Source organism: Heliangelus exortis, chromosome 29, assembly GCF_036169615.1.
Source record: "Heliangelus exortis chromosome 29, bHelExo1.hap1, whole genome shotgun sequence".
In the NCBI taxonomy this organism is placed as follows: Eukaryota; Metazoa; Chordata; class Aves; order Apodiformes; family Trochilidae; genus Heliangelus; species Heliangelus exortis.
Window position 1 is genome coordinate 2,465,372 of NC_092450.1, and position 27,999 is coordinate 2,493,370.

The following is a 27,999-nucleotide window of genomic DNA, read 5'->3' on the forward strand; positions in this document are numbered from 1 at the left end:
AAAAAGCAGATGCCAGATATTTTTGTCCCAGTAATAAAACATTTACTAGAGCAAGCAGAAAGTAAATGCACAGCTGATAAAGAAAACATCACAATGTCACAAAAACCTGACAGTTTTCTGATACTTCTTTTCAGTAGAAACAAGACAGAGGTGGGTACTGACATGTTTCAACAGAAGATTCCTTCCTTACCTTTATGGTGCAAAAAAAAAAAAAAAAAAACCAAACAAAAAACCCCCCCAAAAAAAACAACAAAAGAAAAGTTAAAAAACAGATAATCCACACGACGAGTTAAAAATGGTCAAGCAAGATTTTACAGTTTTTACTCCATGTGTCCAATGCAGGGTGATATTTGAGCTGTTCCACTTTATCAATCACTTTTTTTTTTTTTCAGGTTCTCCCTAAAGGCTTCTGAACAGCAGGTCCCTGAATTTCTGAGTGAAGCCTCTTCATTTAGCTATGCCTCATGCTACCAGGCTCTGACTGTTGTGGCATATTGACATTTTTTACCCTTTTTTTGCTTTTAATTTGAAGAAAGCACTCAGCCCTCTCAGAACAGAGGGCACATAGACACAGCAGAGACAAGTTTGCTATGAAGGTTTCCACCAAAATGAAGGCTCTTAGGAAGAAAGAGGTTCTTTGACAGAAAAAAAAAAATACCTGGGCAATGGGATTGATGTCCTGACCACAACCAGATCAGGGAGTCCAGCCCACAATGCAAGGGAATTTGTAATGAGCTGGGCTGGAGAAGGATCCCTTGAACAGCTTCATTAAAAAAATAAAAGGGGAAAAAAAAAAAAAAAATCAATTTGCTTCATCCCACCATCAGCAATGTGAATTGACACATTCTTAGTTGATGGGGAGGCAACCTTGAAGCCAAATTATTTGGGGATTAGAGACCAAGTTAAAAGAAGAGCTTGGGGGAGGAACTTGCCATACTGAACAAATTGCTGAAAGATGAATGTTTAACAGGTGGGTCCTGAGCATCTCTAGATGGACTGGTTTTTTTTTTTTAAATGTGAACACTGGTTAAGAAAAGACTACTTTATACTTCCATAGACAACAGTTTCTTAACGTTCCAAGGACATGAAACAGCTTCTTTCTTGCCAAGAAGATTTGTTGAAATCCAGCAGAGAGTCACTTGAGCACTGAATGCTTAAAAGCAGAACCCAGGGAGCTTTATCAAAATGATTTCTCTTTGAGTTAAGCACTGTGTGTACACATCATTCGAGTGAATCTGGCTGCAGATGTATCCCAGCCTTGCATGGGCAGTTTGCATGGTTCCCTTCTCCTCTTCCTCCATCTGCTCAACAACCCAGTTCCCAAAAACCCCAAGAAATCCTCTGGAAAAAAAAAAAATAAGACAACCACTACCTTTCAGGCTGTGAAAAACACCAACTCTTAACTGTCCCACCGGCTCTTCTTACGTTTTGGAGGCTCGGGGACAGCAAACCCATCTGTCTTGTTGTCTCGGCTGTTGGGCTCCTTCCTGTTCTCCCCGTTCCTGTTCTCGTTGTTCCTGTTCTCATTGTTCCTCCCATCGTTGCTGTTCCTGCTGTCACCATTGTTACGATTGCCACTGCCCCCCTCACTGAAGTGCCTGCTCTCCCCGTGCCGGTGGTTGTCACCGTGCCGGCCCTCGCCGTGGCGGTAAGCGTCACTGTGGCGGCCACCACCACCTCCTCCTCCTCCTCCTCCTCCACCTCCACCACCTCCTCCTCCTCCTCCACCACCTCCTCCACCTCCTCCTCCTCCTTCTCCATGGCGTTGCACCTCGTTGTAGCGACCACCACCCCCCTCTCCACGGCGGGGCAGCTCGTTGTGGCGACTGTTCCGGTTGTCGGGGTAGCGTTCCCTGACGATGCCACCACCACCACCACCACCACCACCACCACCACCACCACCACTGGGGTTGCCACCACCTTCTCGACTGTTGGTGCTGATGTTTGTGTTGTTGAAGCCCTGGGCTCCCCCACTTGGGAAGCTGGGAAGGCTGCTCAGGCTCCCCGTGCTGCTGAAACCCGGGACACCTTTTGCTGCCGCGGCGGGGCCGTCGGGGTTTGTGGGGTTTTGCTGTGCTGAACTGGTAGGGACTGAGTTCAAACTCCCAGCACTGGTCCAGCCACTGGCACCAGTGGCAGAGCTGCCAGTCTTTTGATTATTTAAACTTGCAGCAACAAAGTGGCTCTTATACTGGGACTGCAGGGAAGAGAGAGAAAGGAAAAAAAAATAAAAATACTGCGTGTTTGCCTCTGCACCCCCAACCAGACACGAGCTTGGCTTGAATTTCAGGAAGTCCCCAGGAAAAAAAAGAAATCCTATTAAAAAAAAAAGTCCTATATAAAAATGAAAAATCAGCCTTGGAGTGCTGACATTCCTGCTGTGCTTAGGAACACAGGATTTGTAACAATCTGCTACCAGCCCACGGAACCAAGGGAACTCCTACACTGTGGGGTTAATTTTTTTGCACTGAAGAGAAAGGGTTTCTCTGTTCCCTGTTTCTTTTGATTGCAATTACACTATTGTTGCTAAGCAATAGGATCAAGAATCCAGACAGGAAAGAGAGCAAAGAGGCAGCAGAAAACAAAATAAGTTTGGCAAATGAAGTTTGTGCAACCATGTTGTGTCCAGCCTGCATAATAATTCTTCCTCTTTGGACTGCAATGCTGAGGGTGGACTCCAAGTGGATGAGACATGGCCACAAGTACCAAACCCAACTTCCCTCAAGCCAGCAGGGTTTCTGCATTTTCAGGTTTCTGCATTTTCAGGTTTCTGCATTTTCAGGTTTCTGCATTTTCAGGTTTCTGCATTTGTTACATTTTCACACAAAATTCCAAACAAACTTTCAAGCGAATTGCCTCAAATGAGCAGTAGTAAAAATTGTCTCTTTTCTATTATTTTCTCTCAATTTAGGGCTTGGAGTACAAGTGCTCAGACCAACCTGAAAAGCTGCTTTCATTGCTGTAAGTCTGTCCCCCATTGCCCCACTGGATGGTTTGTATGCCTCATAGTTACTCATCACATTGTTGTTGTTTCCACGATCCTAAGGAAAAACACAAAGAACAACTGGAGAGTTTTATCCAACAGGCAGCTGGAATTCAACCACTCACTGAATCTATCTTAATGCTGTGCTCAGGAAGTCCATCTAACTCCTCATAAAGTTCTGGAGAGCACTGAGCAACAGAAGAGTTTGTCCCATGGCCTTGAGGATGAGAAAAAAAAAAATCTGACTCACAGCAAGAGCATAACCACATTTCCCAGCTCCTTACAGCACAAGAAAAGTGCAAGAAAATGGCAGAGGTCACAGCCAAGAAGGGTGAACAAGGCTTCAGCTGTGATTTTGGGGAAGATGTTGAGCATTATGGGTTTTCAGCATGCCTAAAGTTAAATTCTGTCCCTACACAACCAGCAATGAGCTGTTTCCTACCATTGCACAATCAGCAATGAGCTGTTCCCCTAAGGGGACACCTTAGCCAATCACCCCAAGGCTGCAAGATTTTTTTGCTGCCAAGAACCAGCCTGGAAATGGCTTTTCAAGTCATTTATTAACATTTGTTTTGCACTGATAATATGTATTTATATAATATATGTAATAAATAGAAATAGTCTGAGCTATGGTACCCTTTAAAAGCAAAAGTTATAAGAAGATTTTTAAATTAGTCAATTTTAAATTGAAAAAGTTCCAAGAATCTGTAAAAATTGCTTCAGCATCTCTACTTACAGAGTTTTCTGAGCCCAGACCAGGACGTTCCCTGTATCCCAAGCCACCACCACCAATATTCAGCTTCTTGCCTTTTCCTCCTTTGAAACGGGATTTCCTGAACCATGGGTTCTGTACAAAAAGAAGAAAAATGTTTCTGAACCCAGGGAATGAGAAGTTTCACAAATGCACAGAATAAAAGCTCAGAAAAGAAGGATATGGAGCATTTCAAAAGAAAAATCCACTGTTGAATGGGATGGGACACACAGGGATGGGAGGTGACAGACCCTGATGCTCTGAAACAAAGTGCAGAGAGTTTTGTCCTGGGGGGGTTGAAGCTTTTTATGACAAAAGCTTTTCATGAAAACTATTTTTTTGTCTTGAGCTTTCATCCACATTCAAGTTTTGGTGGTTTGCCTTCTAATCAACACAATCTCTAAGGCCATTCACTTGGGAGCTCTGCTCTTGCTTGTATTTGGGTTTTAGTGCTTCAGCCACTGCCTGGCTAATGAGAAATCATTATCAGTTCAAAGATGAAATCATTATCAGTTCAAAGATGAAATCATTATGATTTCAAAGAAATCATTATCAAACCCTTCCTGTCAGCAACAAACAGTGACCAGGTAAGAGCAGTCCAGCCAAACCCCCTCCTGTCACCAGGTTACTGACTGCACCTTTTTTTTATGCCTTCTTGTTTCTTCAAATCTTAAAAAGCCAAGAAGCCAAGCCATTGAGCTTCTAAACTCTGCTCTCAAAAGCTCTGCCTCACAAATTCTCTCCCTTCTGAAAAAAAAAACCTGCCTTGATACCTTGAAAAATATATTTATTTCTAGCAGCTAGTGCCCAAGCTGCTTGGCAATTAAGCCACAAGCATCCTAATCCATCTCTGCATTTTGGAATCACCAAAAAGCTTTTCCTGTCTTGCAGCTACATGGGCAGCAGAAGAAAAGAAATTTAAGGATCTGATGAGTACAGTGGTGCAAACACAATTGCCTCAGCTCTCTGTCATACCTATATATAGCAGAGAGCACTGCCAAGTAGGTATAACCATCAAGCAACAACCATTTCAGAGGGTGAATTTCTCTGTAAATGATTTCCTAGTTTAGCTCTCAGCTAAGCTGCACTTCCCAGGTGCTGACCACAAATTGACAAAGTGACTGTGATGAGCCACTGGAGCTGGAGTGCTCTGCTGGCATCAGCCAGACTACAGCTCCTCATTTCCTAGGCAGTAGCTGAGCCCTAAATAGATTATTTACTGCATTTCAAAATCTTTATGGCTTCATGGATTCCTCCACAGGCCACTAAAAACCCTGGAAAGGCTACTTAAAACCAGCACAGGTTGCCAAAAGGTCACTGCAAACACAAGATGGAGCCAGAAACAAATCTCTGAGCTCCTGATTTTGTGCTAATCATGGAAGGAATTAGTTTTGCTTCAGTTTTGCTCATTGTACCTGCATTGCTAGATCCAACAGCTCTTTGGAAACGTGTTGATTAGCACCTTCCAGATTTCTGACAAGATCACCAGCAAAGTTACTGTCTTTGGGGGTCAGCAGAGTGTAGGCAACTCCCTTCTCCCCTGCTCTGCCAGTACGACCAATCCTGTGGGTGTGAGTGTCTATGTCCCGAGCCACATCATAGTTGATGACAGTCTTGATGGAAGGGATATCCAACCCCCTAGCTGGAAAAAAGAACAATAAAGTGGTAAGCAAGAGGATCCTGAGTCAATTCCAAGCAATCCAGTGCATCACTTCAATCTGCTCCAGCATATGGAAGGAGTTTCCACAGGAAACAACTTTCCCTGCTTTGTTTCCTTGATAACAACTCCCTTCACAAGCTGAAACTCTTTATTGCCTTAAGTGGAGCCTTGTTGTCTTTGTTGCCTTAAATGTCTTCTCCAAGAGCAGCCTAAATTACACAAAACCCCAAGTTCAAAGACCTGGAGGTGGAAGAGATCTCTTTAGATGATGATGGTTATTATTCCAAGGAAGGTGGTATTAAAAAACACTGAAATTCCTTCTTTTTTCAGCTAAACATCTGACTACAAAAACTGTTTTAAAAAAGGCTTCAAGTGTGTCCACTTTCTTTTCATTCAAACATGCATAATGTGTCAGCTGCTTAATGACCAGCAACTGCTTCCTTCAGAAACACCTTATTTTCCTTCAGCATACCACAAAATACCTGCCAGGCTGTAATTTAAACATCATTACAAGACTTTAAAAGCAAATCCCTTTACTATATAATTCTGAAAAAGCAACTGGAACACAGTCAGGGTGTTGATGTCAACCTTGTTGCTACCCACTGACACACATCAGCCTTTCTGGTAGCCAGAGCAGCTGTTTCTTAGAACCTCACATACCTGCCACATCTGTAGCTACCAGTATGGGGATCCCCTTTTTCTTAAATTCTGAAATGACTTTATTCCTCTCACTCTGGTCCATGTCACCATGAAGCAGCCCCAGATTGTGATCCTCCTGCTTCAGGTTATTGGCCAGCTCTTCTGCATTGGCCTTTTTGGTGACAAACAGGAGGACACTCCCAGAAGATGTGAACTCCACCAGGCGTCGAGTCAGCCAATTCCACTTGCTTGGCCCAGAGGGGAAAATCTCCACAATTTGAGTAACATCTTCATTTGCCTGGGGAGAGAAAGAAGCCAAAGCAATAACCCAGGGACAGAAAAATGGCAAAGAAAGACAGATGGCAGAACAAAAAGAATTTAAACTTGGGGTGAGAATAAAAAATGGATCACAAATCCCCTTTGGATGAGGTTTCTGCTCTTTCCCCTTGTCTGTTGCTCACTTCACCTTAAGAGTGCAGAAAAAGCTCTCTAAAGTTAAAAAGGAGTTAAATGAGCTCCTGTTTGAGAAATCTGAGAGGGAAACTGCAGAACAAAAAGAGGAATTTAGACTTGGGCTGAGAATAAAAACAGGACCACAAATCCCCCTTGGATGAGGCTTCTGCTCTTTCCCCTTGTCTGTTGCTCACTTCACCTTCAGAGTGCAGAAAAGGCTCTCTGAAGTTAAACAGGAGTTAAATGAGCTCCTGTTTGATAAACATGAGAGGGAAAGTGCAGAACAGAGGGATTTAAACTTGGGGTGAGAATAACAACTGGACCACAAATCCCCCTTGGATGAGGCTTCTGCTCTCTGCCCTTGTCTGCTGCCCACTTCACCTGCAGAGTGCAGAAAAGGCAGGGGTTAAATGAGTTAAATGAGGGTTTGAAAAATCTGAGAGGGAAACTGCAGAACAAAAAGAAGAATTTAAACTTGGGCTGAGAATAAAAAATGGATCACAAATCCCCTTTGGATGAGGTTTCTGCTCTCTCCCCTTGTCTGTTGCCCACTTCACCTTCAGAGTGCAGAAGGCAGGAGTTAAATGAGCTCCTGTTTGATAAACATGAGAGGGAAAGTGCAGAACAAAAAGAGGAATTTAAACTTGGGGTGAGAATAAAAACTGGACCACAAATCCCCCTTGGATGAGGCTTCTGCTCTCTGCCCTTGTCTGTTGCTCACTTCACCTTCAGAGTGCAGAAAAGGCTCTCTGAAGTTAAAGAGGAGTTAAATGATCTCCTGTTTGATAAATCTGAGATGGAAACTGCAGAACAAAAAGAAGAATTTAAACTTGGGGTGAGAGTAAAAACAGGACCACAAATCCCCTTTGGATGAGGCTTCTGCTCTCTCCCCTTGTCTGTTGCCCACTTCACCTGCAGAGTGCAGAAGGCAGGAGTTAAATGAGCTCTTGTTTGAGAAATCTGAGAGGGAAACTGCAGAACAAAAAGAGGAATTTAGACTTGGGCTGAGAATAAAAACAGGACCACAAATCCCCCTTGGATGAGGCTTCTGCTCTCTGCCCTTGTCTGTTGCTCACTTCACCTTCAGAGTGCAGAAAAGGCTCTCTGAAGTTAAACAGGAGTTAAATGAGCTCCTGTTTGATAAATCTGAGAGGGAAACTGCAGAACAAAAAGAAGAATTTAAACTTGGGCTGAGAATAACAACTGGACCATAAATCCCCTTTGGATGAGGTTTCTGCTCTCTCCCCTTGCCTGTTGCTCACTTCACCTGCAGAGTGCAGAAAAGGCAGGGGTTAAATGAGCTCCTGTTTGAGAAATCTGAGAGGGAAACTGCAGAACAAAAAGAGGAATTTAGACTTGGGCTGAGAATAAAAAGAGGACCACAAATCCCCCTTGGATGAGGCTTCTGCTCTCTGCCCTGGTCTGTTGCTCACTTCACCTTAAGAGTGCAGAAAAGGCTCTCTGAAGTTAAAGAGGAGTTAAATGAGCTCCTGTTTGAGAAATCTGAGAGGGAAACTGCAGAACAAAAAGAAGAATTTAAACTTGGGGTGAGAGTAAAAACAGGACCACAAATCCCCTTTGGATGAGGCTTCTGCTCTCTCCCCTTGTCTGTTGCCCACTTCACCTGCAGAGTGCAGAAGGCAGGAGTTAAATGAGCTCCTGTTTGAGAAATCTGAGAGGGAAACTGCAGAACAAAAAGAGGAATTTAAACTTGGGGTGAGAATAACAACTGGACCACAAATCCCCCTTGGATGAGGCTTCTGCTCTCTGCCCTTGTCTGCTGCCCACTTCACCTGCAGAGTGCAGAAAAGGCAGGGGTTAAATGAGTTAAATGGGGGTTTGAAAAATCTGAGAGGGAAACTGCAGAACAAAAAGAAGAATTTAAACTTGGGCTGAGAGTAACAACTGGATCACAAATCCCCTTTAGATGAGGTTTCTCCTCTCTCCCCTTGTCTGTTGCCCACTTCACCTTCAGAGTGCAGAAGGCAGGAGTTAAATGAGCTCTTGTTTGAGAAATCTGAGAGGGAAACTGCAGAACAAAAAGAGGAATTTAAACTTGGGCTGAGAATAAAAACAGGACCACAAATCCCCTTTGGATGAGGCTTCTGCTCTCTGCCCTTGTCTGTTGCCCACTTCACCTGCAGAGTGCAGAAAAGGCAGGGGTTAAACGAGCTCCTGTTTGAGAAATCTGAGAGGGAAACTGCAGTCTTGCAGCTTACATGTTCTTGGAACACCTAAACCAGGCTGTGTGAGAGCAGGGTGTGAGCTGGAGAGATGCTCATCAGGCCAAGTTATTTCTACACATCAGAGGAAGGAGCCCTGTGATGTGTCCTGGGAGTCAGGAGAGGAGAGGTACAGGTTCTCTCCACACTGTACTGCACAAAAAAACAGTACAGTGGAGCCCTTTTGGGAAGTTTCTCTGAAAAATGCCATGTTGACACATTTAAATTATAGTGATTTCAAGGATGATGCTTTCATAATAAAGTAATTTAGGGCAAATAACAAAAACTCTGTGACTGAGCTAGGAAAGGGGCTTCCTCTCTTAAGAAATGTTTAGGAAAAAAGATTTTCCAAGAAAGAAAGAGCTTCAGTAGCCATGAATTTTTTTTTTTTTGTTAAAAAGGGAGACCTCTCATTCCTGCTTGAAAAATATAGAAATACAGAGAATTGGTTAAAAAAATGTTCTGAAGGCACCTTGTGAAATTTCTCAGAGTTTTCACATAAATGGAATTTCTTCATGGCAAGTGTACATCTGCCCTCTTCATCAACTTACTGACAAATCCTTAGACTGCTCATAATTCAGCTGCTACTGCCAAGCAAATACAGAATTATCATTCCCAAGGGAATGAAAGACATGGCTACAGCCTGAGTTTCAGATCCTTCATTGCAAAAGCTGTAATTTATTTATAGTTTTACTGAGCAAAAGGATACATCCACTGATTCAGGCTATTAAAAAAAAAACCAAGCCAAAAAAAGCCACAGTTTTACTCCTTGAGGAAACCTCCCATCACTAGAAGAATTTTTGCTGGCAGAAAGAAATCTCAGTGAAATGAAAAAAAAACAACCCAAAACCTTATTCTTTTCTGTTAAGCACCAATTATTTATGTTTAAATAGACATAACAACTACTACAGCTTAACAGAAATGACAAGCAGCAGAAACAGAAGGGTTTGCTTCTCCAACTGTCTCTGAAATCATCTGGAATTACCTCTCCAATGTCTCCCTGCACCACTCGAATTGGGTCAATCAGAATATCTCGAGCCAACTTTTCAATCTTCTTACGGAAAGTGGCACTGAACAAGAGGGCTGGAAGAAAAAAAAGGGCTTGAATTTAAAGTATTTCTAAGAAATACCCTTCCTTCAGCAGAGATCTGAAGACTGAGGAGCTGTGTAACTGCACTGGATGTCACTGAGCAAGATGTGGATAAGAACTGGATAAGAACACTACAGCCTCCTCTGACTCCCAGTTTTAACTGGTCACCCACTACAGTCTCCTTTGACTCCCAGTTTTAACTGGTCACCCACCACAGCCTCCTCTGACTCCCAGTTTTAACTGGTCCCCCACCACAGCCTCCTCTGACTCCCAGTTGTTTTAACTGGTCACCCAACTCAGCCTCCTCTGACTCCCAGTTTTAACTGGTCACCCACCACAGCCTCCTCTGACTCCCAGTTTTAACTGGTCACCCACCACAGCCTCCTCTGACTCCCAGTTGTTTTAACTGGTCACCCACTACAGTCTCCTCTGACTCCCAGTTGTTTTAACTGGTCACCCACCACAGCCTCCTTTGAGTCCCAGTTGTTTTAACTGGTCCCCCACCACAGCCTCCTCTGACTCCCAGTTTTAACTGGTCACCCACCACAGCCTCCTCTGACTCCCAGTTTTAACTGGTCCCTCACCACAGCCTCCTCTGACTCCCAGTTTTAACTGGTCACCCACCACAGCCTCCTCTGACTCCCAGTTTTAACTGGTCCCTCACCACAGCCTCCTCTGACTCCCAGTTTTAACTGGTCACCCACCACAGCCTCCTCTGACTCCCAGTTTTAACTGGTCCCTCACCACAGCCTCCTCTGACTCCCAGTTTTAACTGGTCACCCACCACAGCCTCCTCTGACTCCCAGTTTTAACTGGTCCCCCACCACAGCCTCCTCTGACTCCCAGTTTTAACTGGTCACCCACCACAGCCTCCTCTGACTCCCAGTTTTAACTGGTCACCCACCACAGTCTTCTGGAGTTCAGTTTGAAATGATTTTATACTTACTCTGTCTGTCAGGACGTACGTGGCTTGCAACTGATCTGACCTGATATTCTGGAAAGGAAAGGGAAAATGTTCTCATCACCACTGTCCACTCATTATTTAGCAGCAGAACTCAAAATGCAACTTTCTTGCTTTATTTTACAAATAACTATAGAATAAAGGAATGCCTCTGCCTTGCTGCTCTGACTTCTGGTGCTCTTTGCTGCACAGTGGAAGTTTCTTTGCTGCACAAAGAAAGTTCTGAAAGTTCCTGCAGCAAAAAAAAAAAAGTTCTGGAAGCCAAGATCCAAGCTGAGCCCTTACATCTTCCAAGTGCCTCCCTCCATTTGGGGTAAAACAGTCCTGTGAAATCTCTGCTTTGTCCCAGGATGAGTCCATATTCAAAATCATCCAGATCTGAATGACCAAACCTCTTGCAATAAAGCAACAAGTGCTTTTCACACCACCATTTTGCACACACAGAACCAAAGCACAGAAGTGGTTTGCCCCAAAGTTTTATCTAAAATAAAAATCAGGAGTTTTGGACTTCAACAGAATTTCATTAATCTCTTTAAAGCAACAGATATTCAGACTTTAAAACATGACTTCTGTCTACAAAGTATTTCCTTAATTTATTTTCAAGTCTTTGAAGCTACAGGGGTTACAAACAGTGCTGCTGACACCACAGCTTTCCAAAAGTGGCCTTTGCTCATTACCTACCAAAACCCATATCAAACATTCTGTCAGCTTCATCAAACACAAGGTAAGTGACTCTTTGAAGGTTTGTAGCTTTCTTTTTCACATGATCAATTAAACGACCCTATTAAAAAAGACAAGAAAAAAAGCCAAGTTTTAAAAGCATATTTTTTTAAAAAAAAGTTAATTTATGCAACCTTCAAACATTGAACTGCTTTTTATCCTCACCTACCACAGACTCACAACAGAACACATGGCAAGGCTTCACTCTGGAAACAAATGTTTCAGTATTCAAGTCACAGAAACAGATTCCTAAAACTCATCAACTATACTTGACAAGCTGAATTTTAGGACTGGATTTTCAAGGTTAACAGTACTGAGATTCTAAAATTCTCCTGTCTTCATGAAACCTAAACTGAGAGCTGGCTATTTAATCCCATGATATATGGCACAGGAGTTTTTCCTGCTTTGTTTTCCTGCCTAATAAATACCCACAGTAAAAATCCCTCCATTAATTGCTCAGTTTTGCCCAGTTTTTGCAACAAGCAAAGCCAGTTCCTAACAGTGCTCATTTCCATCAGAATTTCAGCACCAACACTCACTCTGATTCAGATTTTCAAACCTTTGGTACTGCTGCTGTGTGCTCAACACTGATTCAGTAAAATGGCACTGAAGTTCAACACACCCTGGAAGTTTTCTTCACAAATTTAAGGCTCAGCAATCAGTAGCTGGGATTGCACACAACTGCTTCAAGCAAACCTTGCCTGCTACTCTTCTCCTGTTGCAAATCACACTTAAATCCCTTCCCATTTCTCTTGGCACACAAAGAATCCCAACACGTTTCCTCTCAGCACCTGAGAGCCTGCGAAGGGCCTGGATTTCAGTGATCAGAAAACAGATTTTATGTCACCAATGGTTATTAAAAAGCTGTCTCAGCTTCAGTTCAGCATGCAGGTACTTACTGGTGTGCAGACAACTATCTCTGCCCCCTCCTGGAGGGCTTTGGCTTGCTCCCACATGCTTCCTCCTCCATACACAGCCACCGAGCGCAAATTGTAGGCCTTGCCAAAACGTTTACACTCAGAATGGATCTGAGAATTTGCAAGAGAGCACATCAAAGTTCATGTTAAACAGCTCTAAGAACAGGTATCCTGCTTTGGAAAATATTTATAAATATATATCCTACTTTGGAAACACAGCCCTGCTCTTAAAATCCACTTTTCAGCTAGGAACTTAGTGAAGTGATTCAGGAAATCCTCAGGGTTGAATATTTAAAGATTTGCAGGGAACTTCTGATAATTTCTGAGGCCTATTTAGGCATCCAACCATAATTTAAGCTGCAGGCTCTATCCTTCCACACATACAGTTTGTGCAACACCTCCCCAGTATTCTTAATTTACAGGTTTTTTTACTTAATTTACAATTTGCCATGACCCTTCAACAGAAAGAGGGAATTGCAGAGAAAAAAAGTGGAGGCATGCTACTAACACACAGGGAGGGGTTTTTTTCCCCAAATTTTCTGAGTTTTTCTGCCCAGAATTTTGTCTTTTTCTCCAAGAACACTGCATGAAAGCTCACCACAGACCTACCTGTTGGCAAAGCTCCCTGGTGGGACACACGATGACTGCAATGGGACCATCCCCTGGTTCAAGCTCCTTTTGATCCATGATGTGGATCAACATGGGCCAGATGAAGGCTGCTGTTTTCCCACTTCCAGTTTTAGCTATCCCAATCATATCCCTGCCACTCAGTGCAACTGGAACACCCTAAAAAGAAAGAGATTTAAAACCTACATTATGCCTAACTTAGCATATTTTTGTCTGTTGGGTGTTACGTGGAAATTCGGGTACCAAGAGAACATTCCAGAAAATTCCTGGCATCACGATGTCCCAGTATAGGTTGGGGGCTGAGCTGCTGGAGAGCAGTGGAGGTGAAAGAGACCTGGGGGTCCTGGTAGACAAGAAGATGCCCATGAGCCAGCAGTGTGCCCTTGTGGCCAAGAAGGCCAATGGCATCCTGGGCTGGCTCAGGAACAGCGTGGCCAGCAGGTCCAGGGAAGGGATTCTGCCCCTGTGCTCAGCCCTGGGGAGGCCACAGCTTGAGTCCTGTGTCCAGTTCTGGGCCCCTCAGCTCAGGAAGGAGATTGAGGTGCTGGAGCAGGTCCAGAGAAGAGCAAGGAGGCTGGGAAGGGATCCAGCACAAGTCCTGTGAGGAAGAAGATGCCCATGAGCCAGCAATGTGCCCTTGTGGCCAAGAAGGCCAATGGCATCCTGGGGTGCATTAGAAAGGGGGTGGTTAGTAGGTCAAGAGAGGTTCTCCTCCCCCTCTATTCTGCATTGGTGAGGCCACACCTGGAGTATTGTGTCCAGTTCTGGGCCCCTCAGTTCAAGAAGGACAGGGAAGTGCTTGAAAGAGTCCAGCACAGAGCTACTGAGATGATTAAGGGAGTGGAACATCTCCCTTATGAGGAAAGGCTGAGGGAGCTGGGTCTCTTTAGTTTGGAGAAAAGGAGACTGAGGGGTGACCTCATCAATGTTTTCAAATATGTAAGGGGTGAGTGTCAGGGAGATGGAGTTAGGCTTTTCTCAGTGGTGACCAGTGATAGGACAAGGGGTAATGGGTGTAAATTGGAGCATAGGAGGTTCAAGTTGAATATCAGAAAAAATTTTTTTACTGTAAGGGTGACGGAGCCCTGGAACAGGCTGCCCAGGGGGGTTGTGGAGTCTCCTTCACTGGAGACATTCAAAACCCACCTGGACACGTTCCTAGGGGATGTACTCTAGGGGGCCCTGCTCTGGCAGGGGGGGTTGGACTGGATGATCTTTCCAGGTCCCTTCCAACCCCTAGGATTCTAGGATTCTATGATTAGGGAATTTTATCCTCAAATTCAGCTCTGAGGCAATCAACACCCTCTGACTGGTGGTGTCCCATCCAAAATCAGTGTTTGGGTACAGTAACACATCCCAAGGATGTATTTCCAAGGGCACAAACACATCTTGTGCTGCTGTAAGAATGCTCAGACCTGTTCTTCTTGTAAACATTCTGAGTGCTCAAGTTCATCAGGTTCATGAAGTTCAGAGGGTTGGAAATGTGTGGCTCCTTACACAGCTACTGCTATGGTTATTTTTCACAAAATTTCTAAAAAAAAAATAAATTAAAATATCTTTCCTACATTTCTAGAAGCAAAAAATGCCACATGCATGTTCCTCAGTCTTCCCCAAGAGACAAACAAAGAAAAGAATATGGATATATTTACATTAGTCATTTAACACAAAAAAAGTGGGGGGATTTCTATGTAAAAAAAGCTTTATTCCTAGAAAAATGCAAATTATTTTTCCCCCTGACAAACAAAGAAAAGAATATGGATATATTTACAGTGGTCGTTTGACACAAAAAAAGTGGGGGAATTTCTATGTAAGAAAAAGTTTTATTCCAAGAAAAATACAGATTATTTTTCCCCCTGACAAAAAAAGAAAAGAATATGGATATATTTACATTGGTCATTTAACACAAAAAAAGTGGGGAACTCCTATGTAAAAAAAGCTTTATTCCTAGAAAAATGCAAATTATTTTTCCCCCTGACAAACAAAGAAAAGAATATGGATATATTTACAGTGGTCGTTTGACACAAAAAAAGTGGGGGAACTTCTATGTAAAAAAAAGTGGAGGAACTTCTATGTAAAAAAAAGCTTTATTCCTAGAAAAATACAAATTATTTTTCCCCCTGACAAAAAAAGAAAAGAATATGGATATATTTACAGTGGTTGTTTGACACAAAAAAAGTGGGGGAATTTCTATGTAAGAAAAAGTTTTATTCCTAGAAAAATACAGATTATTTTTCCCCCTGACAAACAAAGAAAAGAATATGGATATATTTACAATGGTTGTTTGACACAAAAAAAGTGGGGGAATTTCTATGTAAGAAAAAGCTTTATTCCTAGAAAAATACAGATTATTTTTCCCCCTGACAAAAAAAGAAAAGAATATGGATATATTTACAGTGGTTGTTTGACACAAAAAAAGTGGGGGAACTTCTATGTAAAAAAAAAAAGCTTTATTCCTAGAAAAATACAAATTATTTTTCCCCCTGACAAAAAAAGAAAAGAATATGGATATATTTACAGTGGTCGTTTGACACAAAAAAGTGGGGGGATTTCTATGTAAAAAAAAGCTTTATTCCTAGAAAAATACAAATTATTTTTCCCCCTGACAGTTCTAAATAGAAAATTAGAATTCTCTACATCCTCACATGGATTAGGGACCCTCACTTTGTGTTCTCTTAGTTTGGTTACAAGTTAGAGAAATAAAAACACTCACCTGACACTGTATAGGAGTGGGCTGGGTATACTCAGATTTCCTAATTTGATGCATAAGTTGCTCATCAAACCCAAAATGAGCAAAACTACTGCCAGGCCTTGGAGGAGCAGCACCAGAGACCTTAAAAACAGAAAAACATCTTTGCTCAGGAACAGTAAGAGAAAAACAAGGAGCAACCCATGCAAAAATGGGAAAAAAAAAAGTGTCTGTCTACCTCTGAAAATGGCTTTTTGGTTTTTTGAATAGTCTTAAGTTTAACTAGGTTTTTTTTTAAGTTTTTTTAAGTTTTTAAGTTTAACTATTCCATTTGTGATTTGGAAATGGGACTTGCAGGTAGAAAAATTGAGAACATTTGTCAATCAACATAAGCTACTAAATATCATAACTCCCTCCTTCTGTAGTAGGTCTCCTTCTTCCCCAAAAAACTCATTTTATAGAAAGGCACCACACAAACATGTGAAAAAATTGCAAAGAACTAATTTTTAGATCTCTTTCCAGTTCCAATTCCCAGCTCTTTAGTCCAAGTGCAACCAGCAACCTTGGGTGCCCAACTTTGGCAAATCCAGAGGAGACTTTCAAGGACTCAGCTCCCCAAAATCCAAGTCACTGAAGGTATCCAAGAGGCTTGGTATTCAAAAGCTGGAGTTTCCTGTGAAAATCTTAATTAAAAGTACTAGGTCCAAACAAAAAAATGGAAGTAAGATGATCCTAGGGGGATAATTTTGTGACCAACTTACCCTAAGATTTAATTTATGACGTAGTTCCACCACTTGCTGGGGGGTGAGACTGGTGATTTCCTCATGCTCATCATAGAAATTTTTCTCAAATGGTGGATATTCAATCTGCAAGGGTAATGACTTAAATTAGTCCCAGATTCTCTCTCTGGACACATCTCATGCTCATCCTAGAATTTTTTTCCTCAAATGGTGGATATTCAATCTGCAATGACTCAAATTAGTGCCAGATTCTTTCTCTGGACATCTGGTTTTGAAGGGAAAGTGTCCTTGTGAGGAAAAAAAAAACCTCTTTTATATGCAAGAACATGAAGTTTAATATGAAGTCACCTGAAAGATCTGTAGGATGACTCAAGTGGCACAGCACTGAAATATTCCCTGCTGCCCCTGATCCACAGGGATGGATCCATATTTCAAGCTGCTTCTTAGCACCTCCTTCTAGAACACCTCAGAGAGAACAAATGGAATCAATTTCCTACCTCTGAATGGTCAATGGGTGGGAGAGGATCAATGATTTTTTTGGATGGTGCAATTGGATTCCCATCACTGTCATATTCCAGGTTATCTTCTTCCTCTTCTTGGACCACACCAGCAGTGGGGTTTTCAGCCATGTAGCGAAAATAAGCTTCCTGCAGGAAAACACAGCAGTAAAATCACACCCAATAGGATGCAGAAATACCAGGATATTTATTTAAATCATGTATTTGCTTTCAGACACACCATTGGGAATAAAAAAAAAAAAAAAAAGTTCATTAGAACTGGTTCTACTAAATACCAAGTTATGTCCAGAAGGACAAAAAGTACCCACAAAGAAAACAACCACGGTGTCAGCTGGATCATAAAATGCTTTTAAAAACCATTTTCTCTTAAATGTCTGCTTAACAATTCCTTCTACCAAGCCTTGTTATGCTGTAGCAATGGAAGAATCTCCTAATAACATTCTAAATATATGATTAAATCTTTTTAAACACACTGTCCCCTAAGGAGTTTCTACCAAGTGGAAATACACTTATTTTTCACTGAGGGAGTCAACAGCAAACTGGAAAAAAACTATTTCAGAAGAGTCCTTCAACACAAGCCCAAGTTGGAAGTCACTGTCACCACTGTCACATGCCACCCCCACAGCTCATCTCTGTGCCTTTCAGGATCCCACTGGCACACCAAAACATCCTCCTGGAGAAAATACCAGGCAATTATTTCAGATCTGATATTTAAATCAAGGTTTAACTACCAAGAATTGTAAATCCTCCTCTAGCTTTTTCATCTGCTTGGCCAACTATCACTCAGTGCCATGGATATGGATGCAATAAGTTAAAAACAGGAGCTGCCTGCAAGGATAAGTCACCTCTGCTCACATTTTATCACAGCCAGACTTGACAAACTGGCAGCAAGGGCCCCCAGGCCTCTGCATTATTGTGGTAACACAATTCTTAATTATAACTTAGGAGTAAGGTGCATTTTGAAATCAAGTCTTTGTTTATTGTGTCTGTTACAGTGATACTTGCAATCCTCACTAAGGACTGACAATAATTCTTGCTGTTATCAGGCAGGAAATGTCACTGCAAACAGCTTCCACACTTTAACAGCCTCTCACTGGTGCTCCATGGTAGCAAATATTGCTAATTTTTAATTTGCTGATACCCTCAAATACCCAAAGGACACGTACAGGAGGTTGAAATAGACTGAAAAAATCTTCTTAAACACAGAAAAAAATAACCAACCCCCAAAAAACTAAATTGTCTCCTCATATTCTTCCTTTTTCACTGAAACACCTAGAAGGGTAGAGGCAGCAACCACTGCAGCTTCCTGATGAATTTCTGGAAGCATGGAACTGAAGTTCTGTTTGTACATAGTGCAGGGAAGGAAGGTAAAGAAAACCACAACAAGGAAAAAGAAAAAAAAAAAAAGAAAATAGAAAGACTGCATAGGAACTCACTTGGTCATCTTCCTCTTCAATGTCATCTCGAATACCCCTGGAAAAACAAGCAGAGAAAAAAAACTTCCCTGCAAGTGTTCCACATACCCAGCTCCAAACTTTCACTCCATTTAGTGCTGGGCTCCAGATTTGGTGGAAGACACAACACTAAGAGCTCAGTAACATTTCTAATCCCAACCCAGGGAGTTTTCCTTGGCAGAGACCCTGCAAAAACTTCTCTTTGCTTCTATTAATGAGATGGAAAGATCAGGATTCCGTCTTCCCAGCAGAAGCCACATCAAAGATCATCCTGGTCTAAGCTCTTGCTGCTACAGAAGTCCCAAAACTGCAGAGGGATATGAGGCAGGAAGTGCAAATCCAGTTCAGAACTTCCCCAGGTGGTGATTTGGATCCGGTGTTCTGTTTCAGGACCATGTATAATCTGATCAACCCCATGCAATCCAAGTTTTCCCAATTTATCTGACATTCACCCCAAGAATCAACAGCAGCAGTGGTTTTCCCTTGGTCAAAAAAAAATAAACAAGACAAGCTGCAAAACTGGGGCCTGTTCTTAACCTCCAAATTTATTATCCCAATTATCCCTTGCTCCCTCACACCTCAGCTTTCCAGGGAATCTCTGAAAATTGAGCAGAAATTTGGAAGAATCTCCAGCACCACAATTAGAGCAGCACTGAGTTACTCTGCTCCCAAAAAGAGATTTAAAACTGCTCCCAAAAACAGATTTAAAACCTCATGATCTGCAAGGTGGGAGCTGCAGAATCTGCTGTCCCAGTTTGTGTGGCCTAAAAAGGGAACTCCCAGGTGGTGCCATTCCCCCCCTGGATGCTGCCATGGATTCTCCCCTCCTGTTATTCAGTTTTCACCCCAGAGAACTCCACCCAGGTGCTGCTTAATGCTGAGGAAATATTATAATTTTTTCAGAATTTTTTCTACAAAATGCACTGAGTTTCTCTTAGCACCAGACAAGACACAGGCAGGCATGAGAATTTCAAAACAGAACTTACTTAACATTCTTCTTTTCTTTGTCTTTATCCTCAAGTCTCTTCATGTCTCGAGCAGCTTGATCCTAATAGATCATAAAATTATGACATTAAAAAAAAACAAGATGATAAAACATAGAAGGGAAAAAAGTCCCATTAGACCACTGTGCTTTTTGGACTGAGCTTTGGACAACACTTTTTGGGTTTTGGACAACTTTTTGGGGTTTTTTTTTTTGTTTTTTGGACAACACTTTTTGGACTGAACTTTGGATTTGTTCCATATTCCATGATGTAAAATAAATTCTCTTACTTCTACCTTTGGAATCTGTCTCCTGAAATTTTGCAGCAACAATGTTGAAAAAATATACATAAAAATATATTCTCCACATGCCTCTTATAGAATCCTAGAACTGGCTGGGTTGGAAGGGACCTCAGAGCTCATCAAGTCCAACCCTTGATCCACTCCCACTGCAGTTCCCAGCCCATGGCACTGAGTGCCACATCCAGGCTCTTTGGAAATATCTCCAGGGATGGAGAATCCACCCCTTCCCTGGGCAGCCCATTCCAATGGCTGATCCCCCTCTCCATAAAGAAATTCTTTCTAATGTCCAACCTAAACCTCCCCTGGCACAACTTGAGACCTCTTGTGCCCTCTTGTCTTGCTGAGAGTTGCCTGGGAAAAGAGCCCAACCCCCCCCTGGCTCCAACCTCCTTTCAGGGAGTTGGAGAGAGTGATGAGGTCTCCCCTGAGCCTCCTCTTCTCCAGCCTCAACACCCCCAGCTCCCTCAGCCCTTCCTCACAGGACTTGTGCTGGATCCCTTCCCAGCCTCCTTGCTCTTCTCTGGACCTGCTCCAGCACCTCAATCTCCTTCCTGAGCTGAGGGGCCCAGAACTGGACCCAGGACTCAAGCTGTGGCCTCCCCAGGGCTGAGCACAGGGGCAGAATCCCTTCCCTGGACCTGCTGGCCACGCTGTTCCTGAGCCAGCCCAGGATGCCATTGGCCTTCTTGGCCACCTGGGCATGTTACTACTCTTGTAAACTTGGTGCTAGAATAATAAAAGAATTGCAGCTAAGAAACAGCTCATGATAAATACAAATAATTCCAATTCAGGTAGAGAAAAATGCAGAAAACCTTCCTTTCACACTCAGAGACCCACAAAGCTCTCCTGAAATGCTCAAAACTGTCAATTATATCCCACCCTCTCCCCATCAAAACCACCTCTGAGTTGGAATTAACACAGCATCTTCCAAGAAAAAAAACCATAAAAATAAAAGCTAAGAGAGATTCTGCATGCAGCTGAGTGACATTTGCTCCTCCTGAGTGGCTGAAAATCTGGGCAGAAAAATCAATCAGGATTTCAGGAGCTGGTTCTTGCCTCCACTTCAGCCATGAAAGCCTCCAGGGGGTCATCATCACTGTCAGAGTCTGCTGCCTTGGAGTGGAGCTGCTGGCGAGTGGGGGAATTCTCTGCAGGAATGTAAGGCAGTTCCACATTGCTGGAATCTTCCTCTTCATCCTCAAAATACCTGGGAGGAAGGAAGGAAAGAAAGAAAGAAAGAAGTCAGCACACAGCCTGCTGCCCTTTCATGGCTTCTGAGGTTCTCAGAGAGAGGTGGGTAAGGGAAGGGAGGAAGCACAGAGGAAAAGATGTAAATAATGACAGTTAAATAGGAATGTGGAAGTTATATAAAAATAATTTAGATAAAGTATAGGAAAATTATAAAGTATTATAAATTATAGAAAATAATTTGTATCAATTTACAAAATAATTTATAAATTTACAAATAATTTGTATAAGTTTACAAAATGTAAATTATGGAAAAATATATTAATTTAGATAAACTATATGCAATTTATAAAACATTATGAATTATAAAAAATTATAAAATATTATAAATTATATAAAATAAATTAATTTATATAAATTATATAAAATTTACAAAATATAAATTATATGAAAATAAATTAAATTATATAAATTATATAACAATTATTAAATATAAATTACATAAAATAAATTAATTTATATAAATTATATAAAAATTATAAAATATTATAAATCATATAAAATAAATTAATTTATATAAATTATGTAAAATTTACAAAATATAAATTATATGAAAATAAATTTACTTATATAAATTATTTAACAATTAAATATAAATTACATAAAATAAATTAATTTATATAAATTATATAAAAAATTATAAAATATTATAAATTATAAGAATAAATCAATGTATATAAACTACATACAATATATTAAATGTAAATTTTATAAAATAATTTACATAAGTTATATAAAATTTATAAATATTATAAATTATATAAAAATAAATCAATTTATACAAATGATATAAAATTTATAAAATATAAATTATATGAAATTAAATTATATAAATTATGCACAATTTATAAAATATTATAAAAATAAATTAATTTATATAAATTATACACAATTTATAAAATATTATAAAAATAAGTTAATTTATGTAAATTATACACTATTTATAAAATATTACAAAAATAAATTAATTTATATAAATTATATACAATTTATAAAATATTATAAATTATAATAATAAATAAAATAAATAATAATTCCAATTATTCAGCCTGTAAGCTGAAAGGGGGGGGTTTGGGCAGAAAAATGTGATGCAACTGATGACCCAGGCTGCTGAACACCAGATGCTTTTCTGACCTCCCTCCTAGTCAAGACATTTTTGCAGTTATTAAAAGGTGGAGCTGATTGCTTCCCAAAAAAAAACCCAAATTGAAAAAAAACCCCAAATTTATCCTTCAGAGTCCTGAAGGAGAAAACTGAGCTGGCTGAGGTGTGTTCTCTGAAAGCTGAAGGGGGGATCTCAAAGGATTTTCCATGTTTTTAATGGCCAGGATGGATCATTATTATTGTTATTACTCTCATTTCCCAGCTCATGGAGTTGTACCCAGAAAAAAGGGAAATAACACCCAAAATCTGCTGCAGAGCAGGGGGGAACCTGACAGGATTCCCAGGAAGCTGCTGTGTCCCAGCAGGATGCAGCAGGAGGGGATTTATCCTTGCAAAAAGCTTTTCCAAAAATTCAACCTCCTAAATGCCTTCCCTGGACCTTGGAAACTCCTGGCTAAAGCCTAGAGGTAGGGAAAGAGGAGAAAAGACCCTACTCACGCGTTCTCTTCATCAAAATTTGCTCTTTTTGACCCAATTTTGTAGAAAGAAGGCAGCTGAGGAGGTGCTGATTTGGGGAAGGCAGCAGAAGACCCAGCTGTGCCAAAAGCACTGTGAGACTGCTGGGAGAGCTTGGGCTCCTCCTTCTTGCCAGGGGTTATGGCAAAGCCCCCAAAACCAAAGCCTCTCTTGGTACCAGGTCCACCTTTGTTCCAGTTCATGGTGTCCTCAACCTAGCTGGGGAAATCAGAAGAGAGAAATTAAAAAAAAAAAATTTAAAAACAAACCCAAAGTGGTTGTGGTTGTCTCCCAGACCAGATCAGGCCCATCACTGACTCCTTAAGTGTGAAATCAGAAGAGAGAAATTAAAAAAAAATTTAAAAAACACCCAAAGTGGTTGTGGTTGTCTCCCAAACCAGATCAGGACCATCACTGACTCCTTAATTGTGAAATAAGAAGAGAGAAATTAAAAAAAAACCTAAAAACAAACCCAAAGAGGTTGTGGTTGTCTCCCAAACCAGATCAGGCCCATCACTGACTCCTTAATTGTGAAATCAGAAGAGAGAAATTAAAAAAAAATTAAAAAACCAACCTAAGAGGTTGTGGTTGTCTCCCAAACCAGATCAGGCCCATCACTGACTCCTTAAGTGTGAAATCAGAAGAGAGAAATTAAAAAAAAATTTAAAAAACACCCAAAGTGGTTGTGGTTGTCTTCCAATCCAGATCAGGCCCCTCACTGACTCCTTAAGTGTGAAATCAGAAAGATAAATTAATCCCTTTTCTGCTTCAGGCAGTGAAATAAAAATAGGGGTCATGGTTTTGCTTGTAAAGGGATGGGTACAGTCACAATAAAAGACTTGGGGAGGTCTGGCTGACAGGATTTTGATCTGTTTTTCAAAAAAATATTAAAAAAAAAAAAAAAGATTTGGGTCTTGTTCCACATTTAAAAAAAAAACAAACCAAAAAAAAACCAACCTAAGAAGTTGTGGTTGTCTTCCAAACCAGATCATGCCCACCACTGACTCCACTGACTCCTTAATTGTGAAATCAGAAGAGAGAAATTAAAAAAAAATTTAAAAAACACCCAAAGAGGTTGTGGTTGTCTCCCAAACCAGATCAGGCCCATCACTGACTCCTTAAGTGTGAAATCAGAAAGATAAATTAATCCCTTCTCTGCTTCAGGCAGTGAAATAAAAATAGGGGTCATGGTTTTGCTTGTAAAGGGATGGCTACAGCCCCAATAAAAGACTTGGGGAGGTCTGGCTGACAGGATTTTCATCTCTTTCTCAAAATAATAATAATAATAAAAAAAGATCTGGGCTTTGTTCCACCTTTAAAAAAAAAATAAACCAAAAAACAAACCCAAAGAGGTTGTGGTTGTCTCCCAAACCAGATCAGGCCCATCACTGACTCCTTAAGTGTGAAATCAGAAGAGAGAAATTAAAAAAAAATTTAAAAAACCACCCAAAGTGGTTGTGGTTGTCTCCCAAACCAGATCAGGCCCATCACTGACTCCACTGACTCCTTAATTGTGAAATCAAAAGAGAGAAATTAAAAAAAAAATTTAAAAACCAACCTAAGAGGTTGTGGTTGTCTTCCAAACCAGATCAGGCCCCTCACTGACTCCTTAAGTGTGAAATCAAAAGAGAGAAATTAAAAAAAAAATTTAAAAACCAACCTAAGAGGTTGTGGTTGTCTTCCAAACCAGATCAGGCCCCTCACTGACTCCTTAAGTGTGAAATCAGAAGAGAGAAATTAAAAAAAAAATTTAAAAACAAACCCAAAGAGGTTGTGGTTGTCTCCCAAACCAGATCAGGCCCATCACTGACTCCTGAAGAGTGAAATCAGAAAGATAAATTAATCCCTTCTCTGCTTGAGGCAGTGAAATAAAAATAGGGGTCATGATTTTGCTTGTAAAGGGATGGCTACAGCCACAATAAAAGACTTGGGGAGGTCTGGCTGGTAAGATTTTGATCTGTTTTTCAAAAAAATACTAAAAAAAAAAAAGATCTGGGCCTTGTTCCACCTTTTAAAAAAAAAACAAACCAAAAAAAAACCAACCTAAGAGGTTGTGGTTGTCTCCCAAACCAGATCAGGCCCCTCACTGACTCCTTAAGTGTGAAATCAGAAAGATAAATTAATCCCTTCTCTGCTTGAGGCAGTGAAATAAAAATAGGGGTCATGGTCTTGCTTCTAAAGGGATGGCTACAGTCACAATAAAGACACTTGGGGAGGTCTGGCTGACAGGATTTTGATCTGTTTTTCAAAAAAATATTAAAAAAAAGAAAGATTTGGGTCTTGTTCCACATTTAAAAAAAAAACAAACCAAAAAAAAAAACAACCTAAGAGGTTGTGGTTGTCTCCCAAACCAGATCAGGCCCCTCACGGACTCTTTAATTGTGAAATCAGAAAGATAAATTAATCCCTTCTCTGCTTCAGGCAGTGATATAAAAATAGGGGTCATGGTTTTGCTTGTAAAGGGATGGCTACAGCCACAATAAAGAGACTTGGGGAGGTCTGGCTGACAGGATTTTCATCTGTTTCTCAAAAAATAACAATAAAAAAAAGATTTGGGCTTTGTTCCACAATTAAAAAAAAAATAAACAACAACAACAACAAAAAAAAAACAACCTAAGAGGTTGTGGTTGTCTCCCAAACCAGATCAGGCCCACCACTGACTCTTTAAGTGTATTTCTGATGTTGCTTCTTTTGTTTGTCAGGACAAACAAACCCAAACCCAGAACTCTGAACATCAGGAGGAACAAAAGATGCAAACTCAGAAGATATTTTGCACGTTGCTCCAGTCCCATCCATGGCTTTGGAACCACCACTTCCCTGCAACCCAGAAATGTCCAAAAAAAGGGGCTCAAAGCAGTGACTCCTGCCCAAGAATCAACTCCCTTTTTCTTCTCAAAAAAACAGCTCAAGCCACAAATTGTTTTTCAAGCTCCATCCTTCCAACTGCATTTAAAATCTGCAAAATAACAGAGCTGGGGGTTCTAAATCAAATAAAATTCACCCTATGATTGCCACCCTGAGGTTTACACCTCCCATTCTGACAACTTTAATTATTTCATCTTCATTGTCTTAGCAAGCTGCACCTTTAAGGGAATTTTAAGAGAGAGAGTGACACCCACTGCTTCCAAGATGTCCCAAAGGCTACAAGTTTTATTCAAGAAATCCTCCCCAAGAACCCTGCAATGAGACCCCAGTTCTCTGGCACAAGAAAAGAAACAACTCCCTAAATTATCAGAAAACAAACAGAGCTTCTGCTCCCTTTGCAGAATATTTAGCAGCTTGCTCACTAAAGCTCAGCTCCAAACCAGAGCTCAGGAGGAGACCTGGGGGAAAGTTTCTGCTTTTCAGTTCTGCCTCTGGTGTTCTCCTCTCCTGTCTGCACTGCCAGCCCTGGCACCTCTCACTTGTGTGGCCACCCTGAGATTTACACCTCCCATTCTGAGGACTTTAATTATTTCATCTTCATTATCTTAGCAAGCTGCACCTTTAAGGGAGGCAGAGAGAGTGACACCCACTGCTTCCAAGTGCATTTTAATCAGATGGCCCCAAAGCTACAAGTTTTATTAAAGAAATCCTCCCCAAGACCCCAGTTCTCTGGCACAAGAAAATAAACAACTCCCTAAATCATCAGAGAACAAACAGAGCTTCTGCTCCCTTTGCAGAATATTTAGCAGCTTGCTCACTAAAGCTCAGCTCCAAACCAGAGCTCAGGAGGAGACCTGAGGGAAAGTTTCTGCTGTTCAGTTCTGCCTCTGGTGTTCTCCTCCCCTGTCTGCCCTGGCACCTCTCACTTGTGTGGCCACCCTAAGATTTACACGTCTCATTCTGAGGACTTTAATTATTTCATCTTCATTATCTTAGCAAGCTGCACCTTTAAGGGAGGCAGAGAGAGTGACACCCACTGCTTCCAAGTGCATTTTAATCAGATGGCCCAAAAGCTACAAGTTTTATTAAAGAAATCCTCACCCTGCAATGAGACCCCAGTTCTCTGGCACAAGAAAAGAAACAACTCCCTAAACCATCAGAGAACAAACAGAGCTTCTGCTCCCTTTGCAAAATATTTAGCAGCTTGCTCACTAAAGCTCAGCTCCAAACCAGAGCTCAGGAAGAGACCTGGGGGAAAGTTTCTGCTTTTCAGTTCTGCCTCTGGTGTTCTCCTCCCCTGTCTGCACTGCCAGCCCTGGCACCTCTCACTTGTGTGGCCACCCTAGGATTTACACCTCCCATTCTGAGGACTTTAATTATTTCATCTTCATTATCTTAGCAAGCTGCACCTTTAAGGGAGGCAGAGAGAGTGACACTCACTGCTTCCAAGTGCATTTTAATCAGATGGCCCCAAAGCTACAAGTTTTATTAAAGAAATCCTCAGCCTGCAATGAGACCCCAGTTCTCTGGCACAAGAAAAGAAACAACTCCATAAATTATCAGAAAACAAACAGAGCTTCTGCTCCCTTTGTAGAATATTTAGCAGCTTGCTCACTAAAGCTCAGCTCCAAACCAGAGCTCAGTGAGGCAGTGATATAAAAATAGGGTTTTGCTTGTAAATGGGTGGCTACAGGCAGGAGGAGACCTGGGGGAAAGTTTCTGCTGTTCAGTTCTGCCTCTCTGCCTCTCTCCTCAGTTCTCCTCCCCTGTCTGCACTGCCAGCCCTGGCACCTCTCACTTGTGTGCCAGGAAGAGACCAAAACAGCCACCTAAGGAACAGCCCCTGGCACTTCCCAGTCCTGACAGCACAGCAGGAAACCTTTTCAGTCACCCAGTTGAAGAATTCTTCCTCACTCTTCCTCTCTTTTTTTTTTTCTTTTTTTCCTACCGCCTCAGAAAAGAATAATAAAAAAAAAAAAAGAACAATTCTTTCATTCTGCCCTACGGGAGGAAATTTTCTGTTTGCCCACCGTTCCTTCAGGGCAGGGATGAGCTGGGGGCTCTGGTTCCCTGCAGACCCCACCGTTCCGAGGGAGGAAAAGGGACCCACCCCCCGCGGCTCCGTCCCCGCAGCTCCCGGGTGCTTAAGAAAGACCCAGCCCCCCCTTCCCTCAGCACAGCCCGGGAGGCCCAAGCCCATGGGTGTGGATGGAAGGAGCCGCAGTTTAACACCGCGAATCGCTCCCGCGGGGCCCCCTCAGGGCCCTTCCCGCCCGCCGGGCCCCGACACGCGGCGGACCCTTTGTGCGGGCCAGGCCCAGGCTGCCTCAACCCGCACCAGGCCGCGGCCCCGCCACTTCCCGCCCACGGAGGCCGCTCCTGGACGGGACGGGGAGAGAAAGAGGAGGAGGAGCGGCCCGTAGCCTCCCCGCCCTGCCCCGTCCCGCCCGGGCCCCCTCACTCACCCCGGGGCCACCGCAGCCGCCGCTTCCCCGGTTACCGGGGCGGGGGGTGGGGACAGGACGTGCGCGCGTGCGTACGCACCGTGCGTGACGTGATGA

The 27,999-nt window shown here is 41.9% G+C and overlaps 1 protein-coding gene across 4 annotated transcripts; it reads right to left on the minus strand.

The window, feature by feature from the left end:
• Positions 1 to 19: 19 nt before the first annotated feature.
• Positions 20 to 27,998, minus strand: DDX42 (DEAD-box helicase 42). 4 transcript variants are annotated; one of them, XM_071728549.1, is made up of 19 exons: positions 27,904 to 27,998; positions 22,556 to 22,788; positions 20,762 to 20,912; positions 19,408 to 19,469; positions 18,404 to 18,440; positions 16,947 to 17,096; positions 16,471 to 16,575; positions 15,734 to 15,853; positions 13,006 to 13,182; positions 12,379 to 12,507; positions 11,441 to 11,540; positions 10,745 to 10,792; positions 9,694 to 9,791; positions 6,055 to 6,331; positions 5,150 to 5,376; positions 3,720 to 3,830; positions 2,940 to 3,041; positions 1,426 to 2,197; positions 20 to 1,341 (listed from the first exon to the last, which is right to left on the minus strand). In XM_071728549.1, the coding sequence occupies exons 2-19, from the start codon at positions 22,774 to 22,776 to the stop codon at positions 1,202 to 1,204; spliced, it is 3,027 nt and encodes a 1,008-aa protein (XP_071584650.1). In that variant the 5' UTR covers positions 22,777 to 22,788; positions 27,904 to 27,998; the 3' UTR covers positions 20 to 1,201. The 4 variants fall into 4 exon arrangements, with proteins under 4 accessions (XP_071584650.1, XP_071584649.1, XP_071584652.1 ...); XM_071728548.1 differs by having other exon boundaries at positions 22,556 to 22,792; positions 27,904 to 27,993; XM_071728550.1 differs by having other exon boundaries at positions 1,177 to 2,197; positions 22,556 to 22,792; positions 27,904 to 27,993.
• Between the last annotated feature and the right edge of the window lies 1 nt (position 27,999).

What these genes read in the sequence shown, in the direction of transcription:
- DDX42 (XM_071728549.1), bottom strand. Translation starts at nt 22,776, where the DNA reads ATGAACTGGAACAAAGGTGGACCTGGTACCAAGAGAGGCTTTGGTTTT. An exon ending in TGTTGGATCTAGCAATGCAG is followed by an intron (nt 3,831 to 5,149) that starts GTACAATGAGCA and finishes CTTTTTGTACAG; the next exon opens with AACCCATGGTTCAGGAAATC. An exon ending in GTCTGGGCTCAGAAAACTCT is followed by an intron (nt 3,042 to 3,719) that starts GTAAGTAGAGAT and finishes GTTTTTCCTTAG; the next exon opens with GATCGTGGAAACAACAACAA.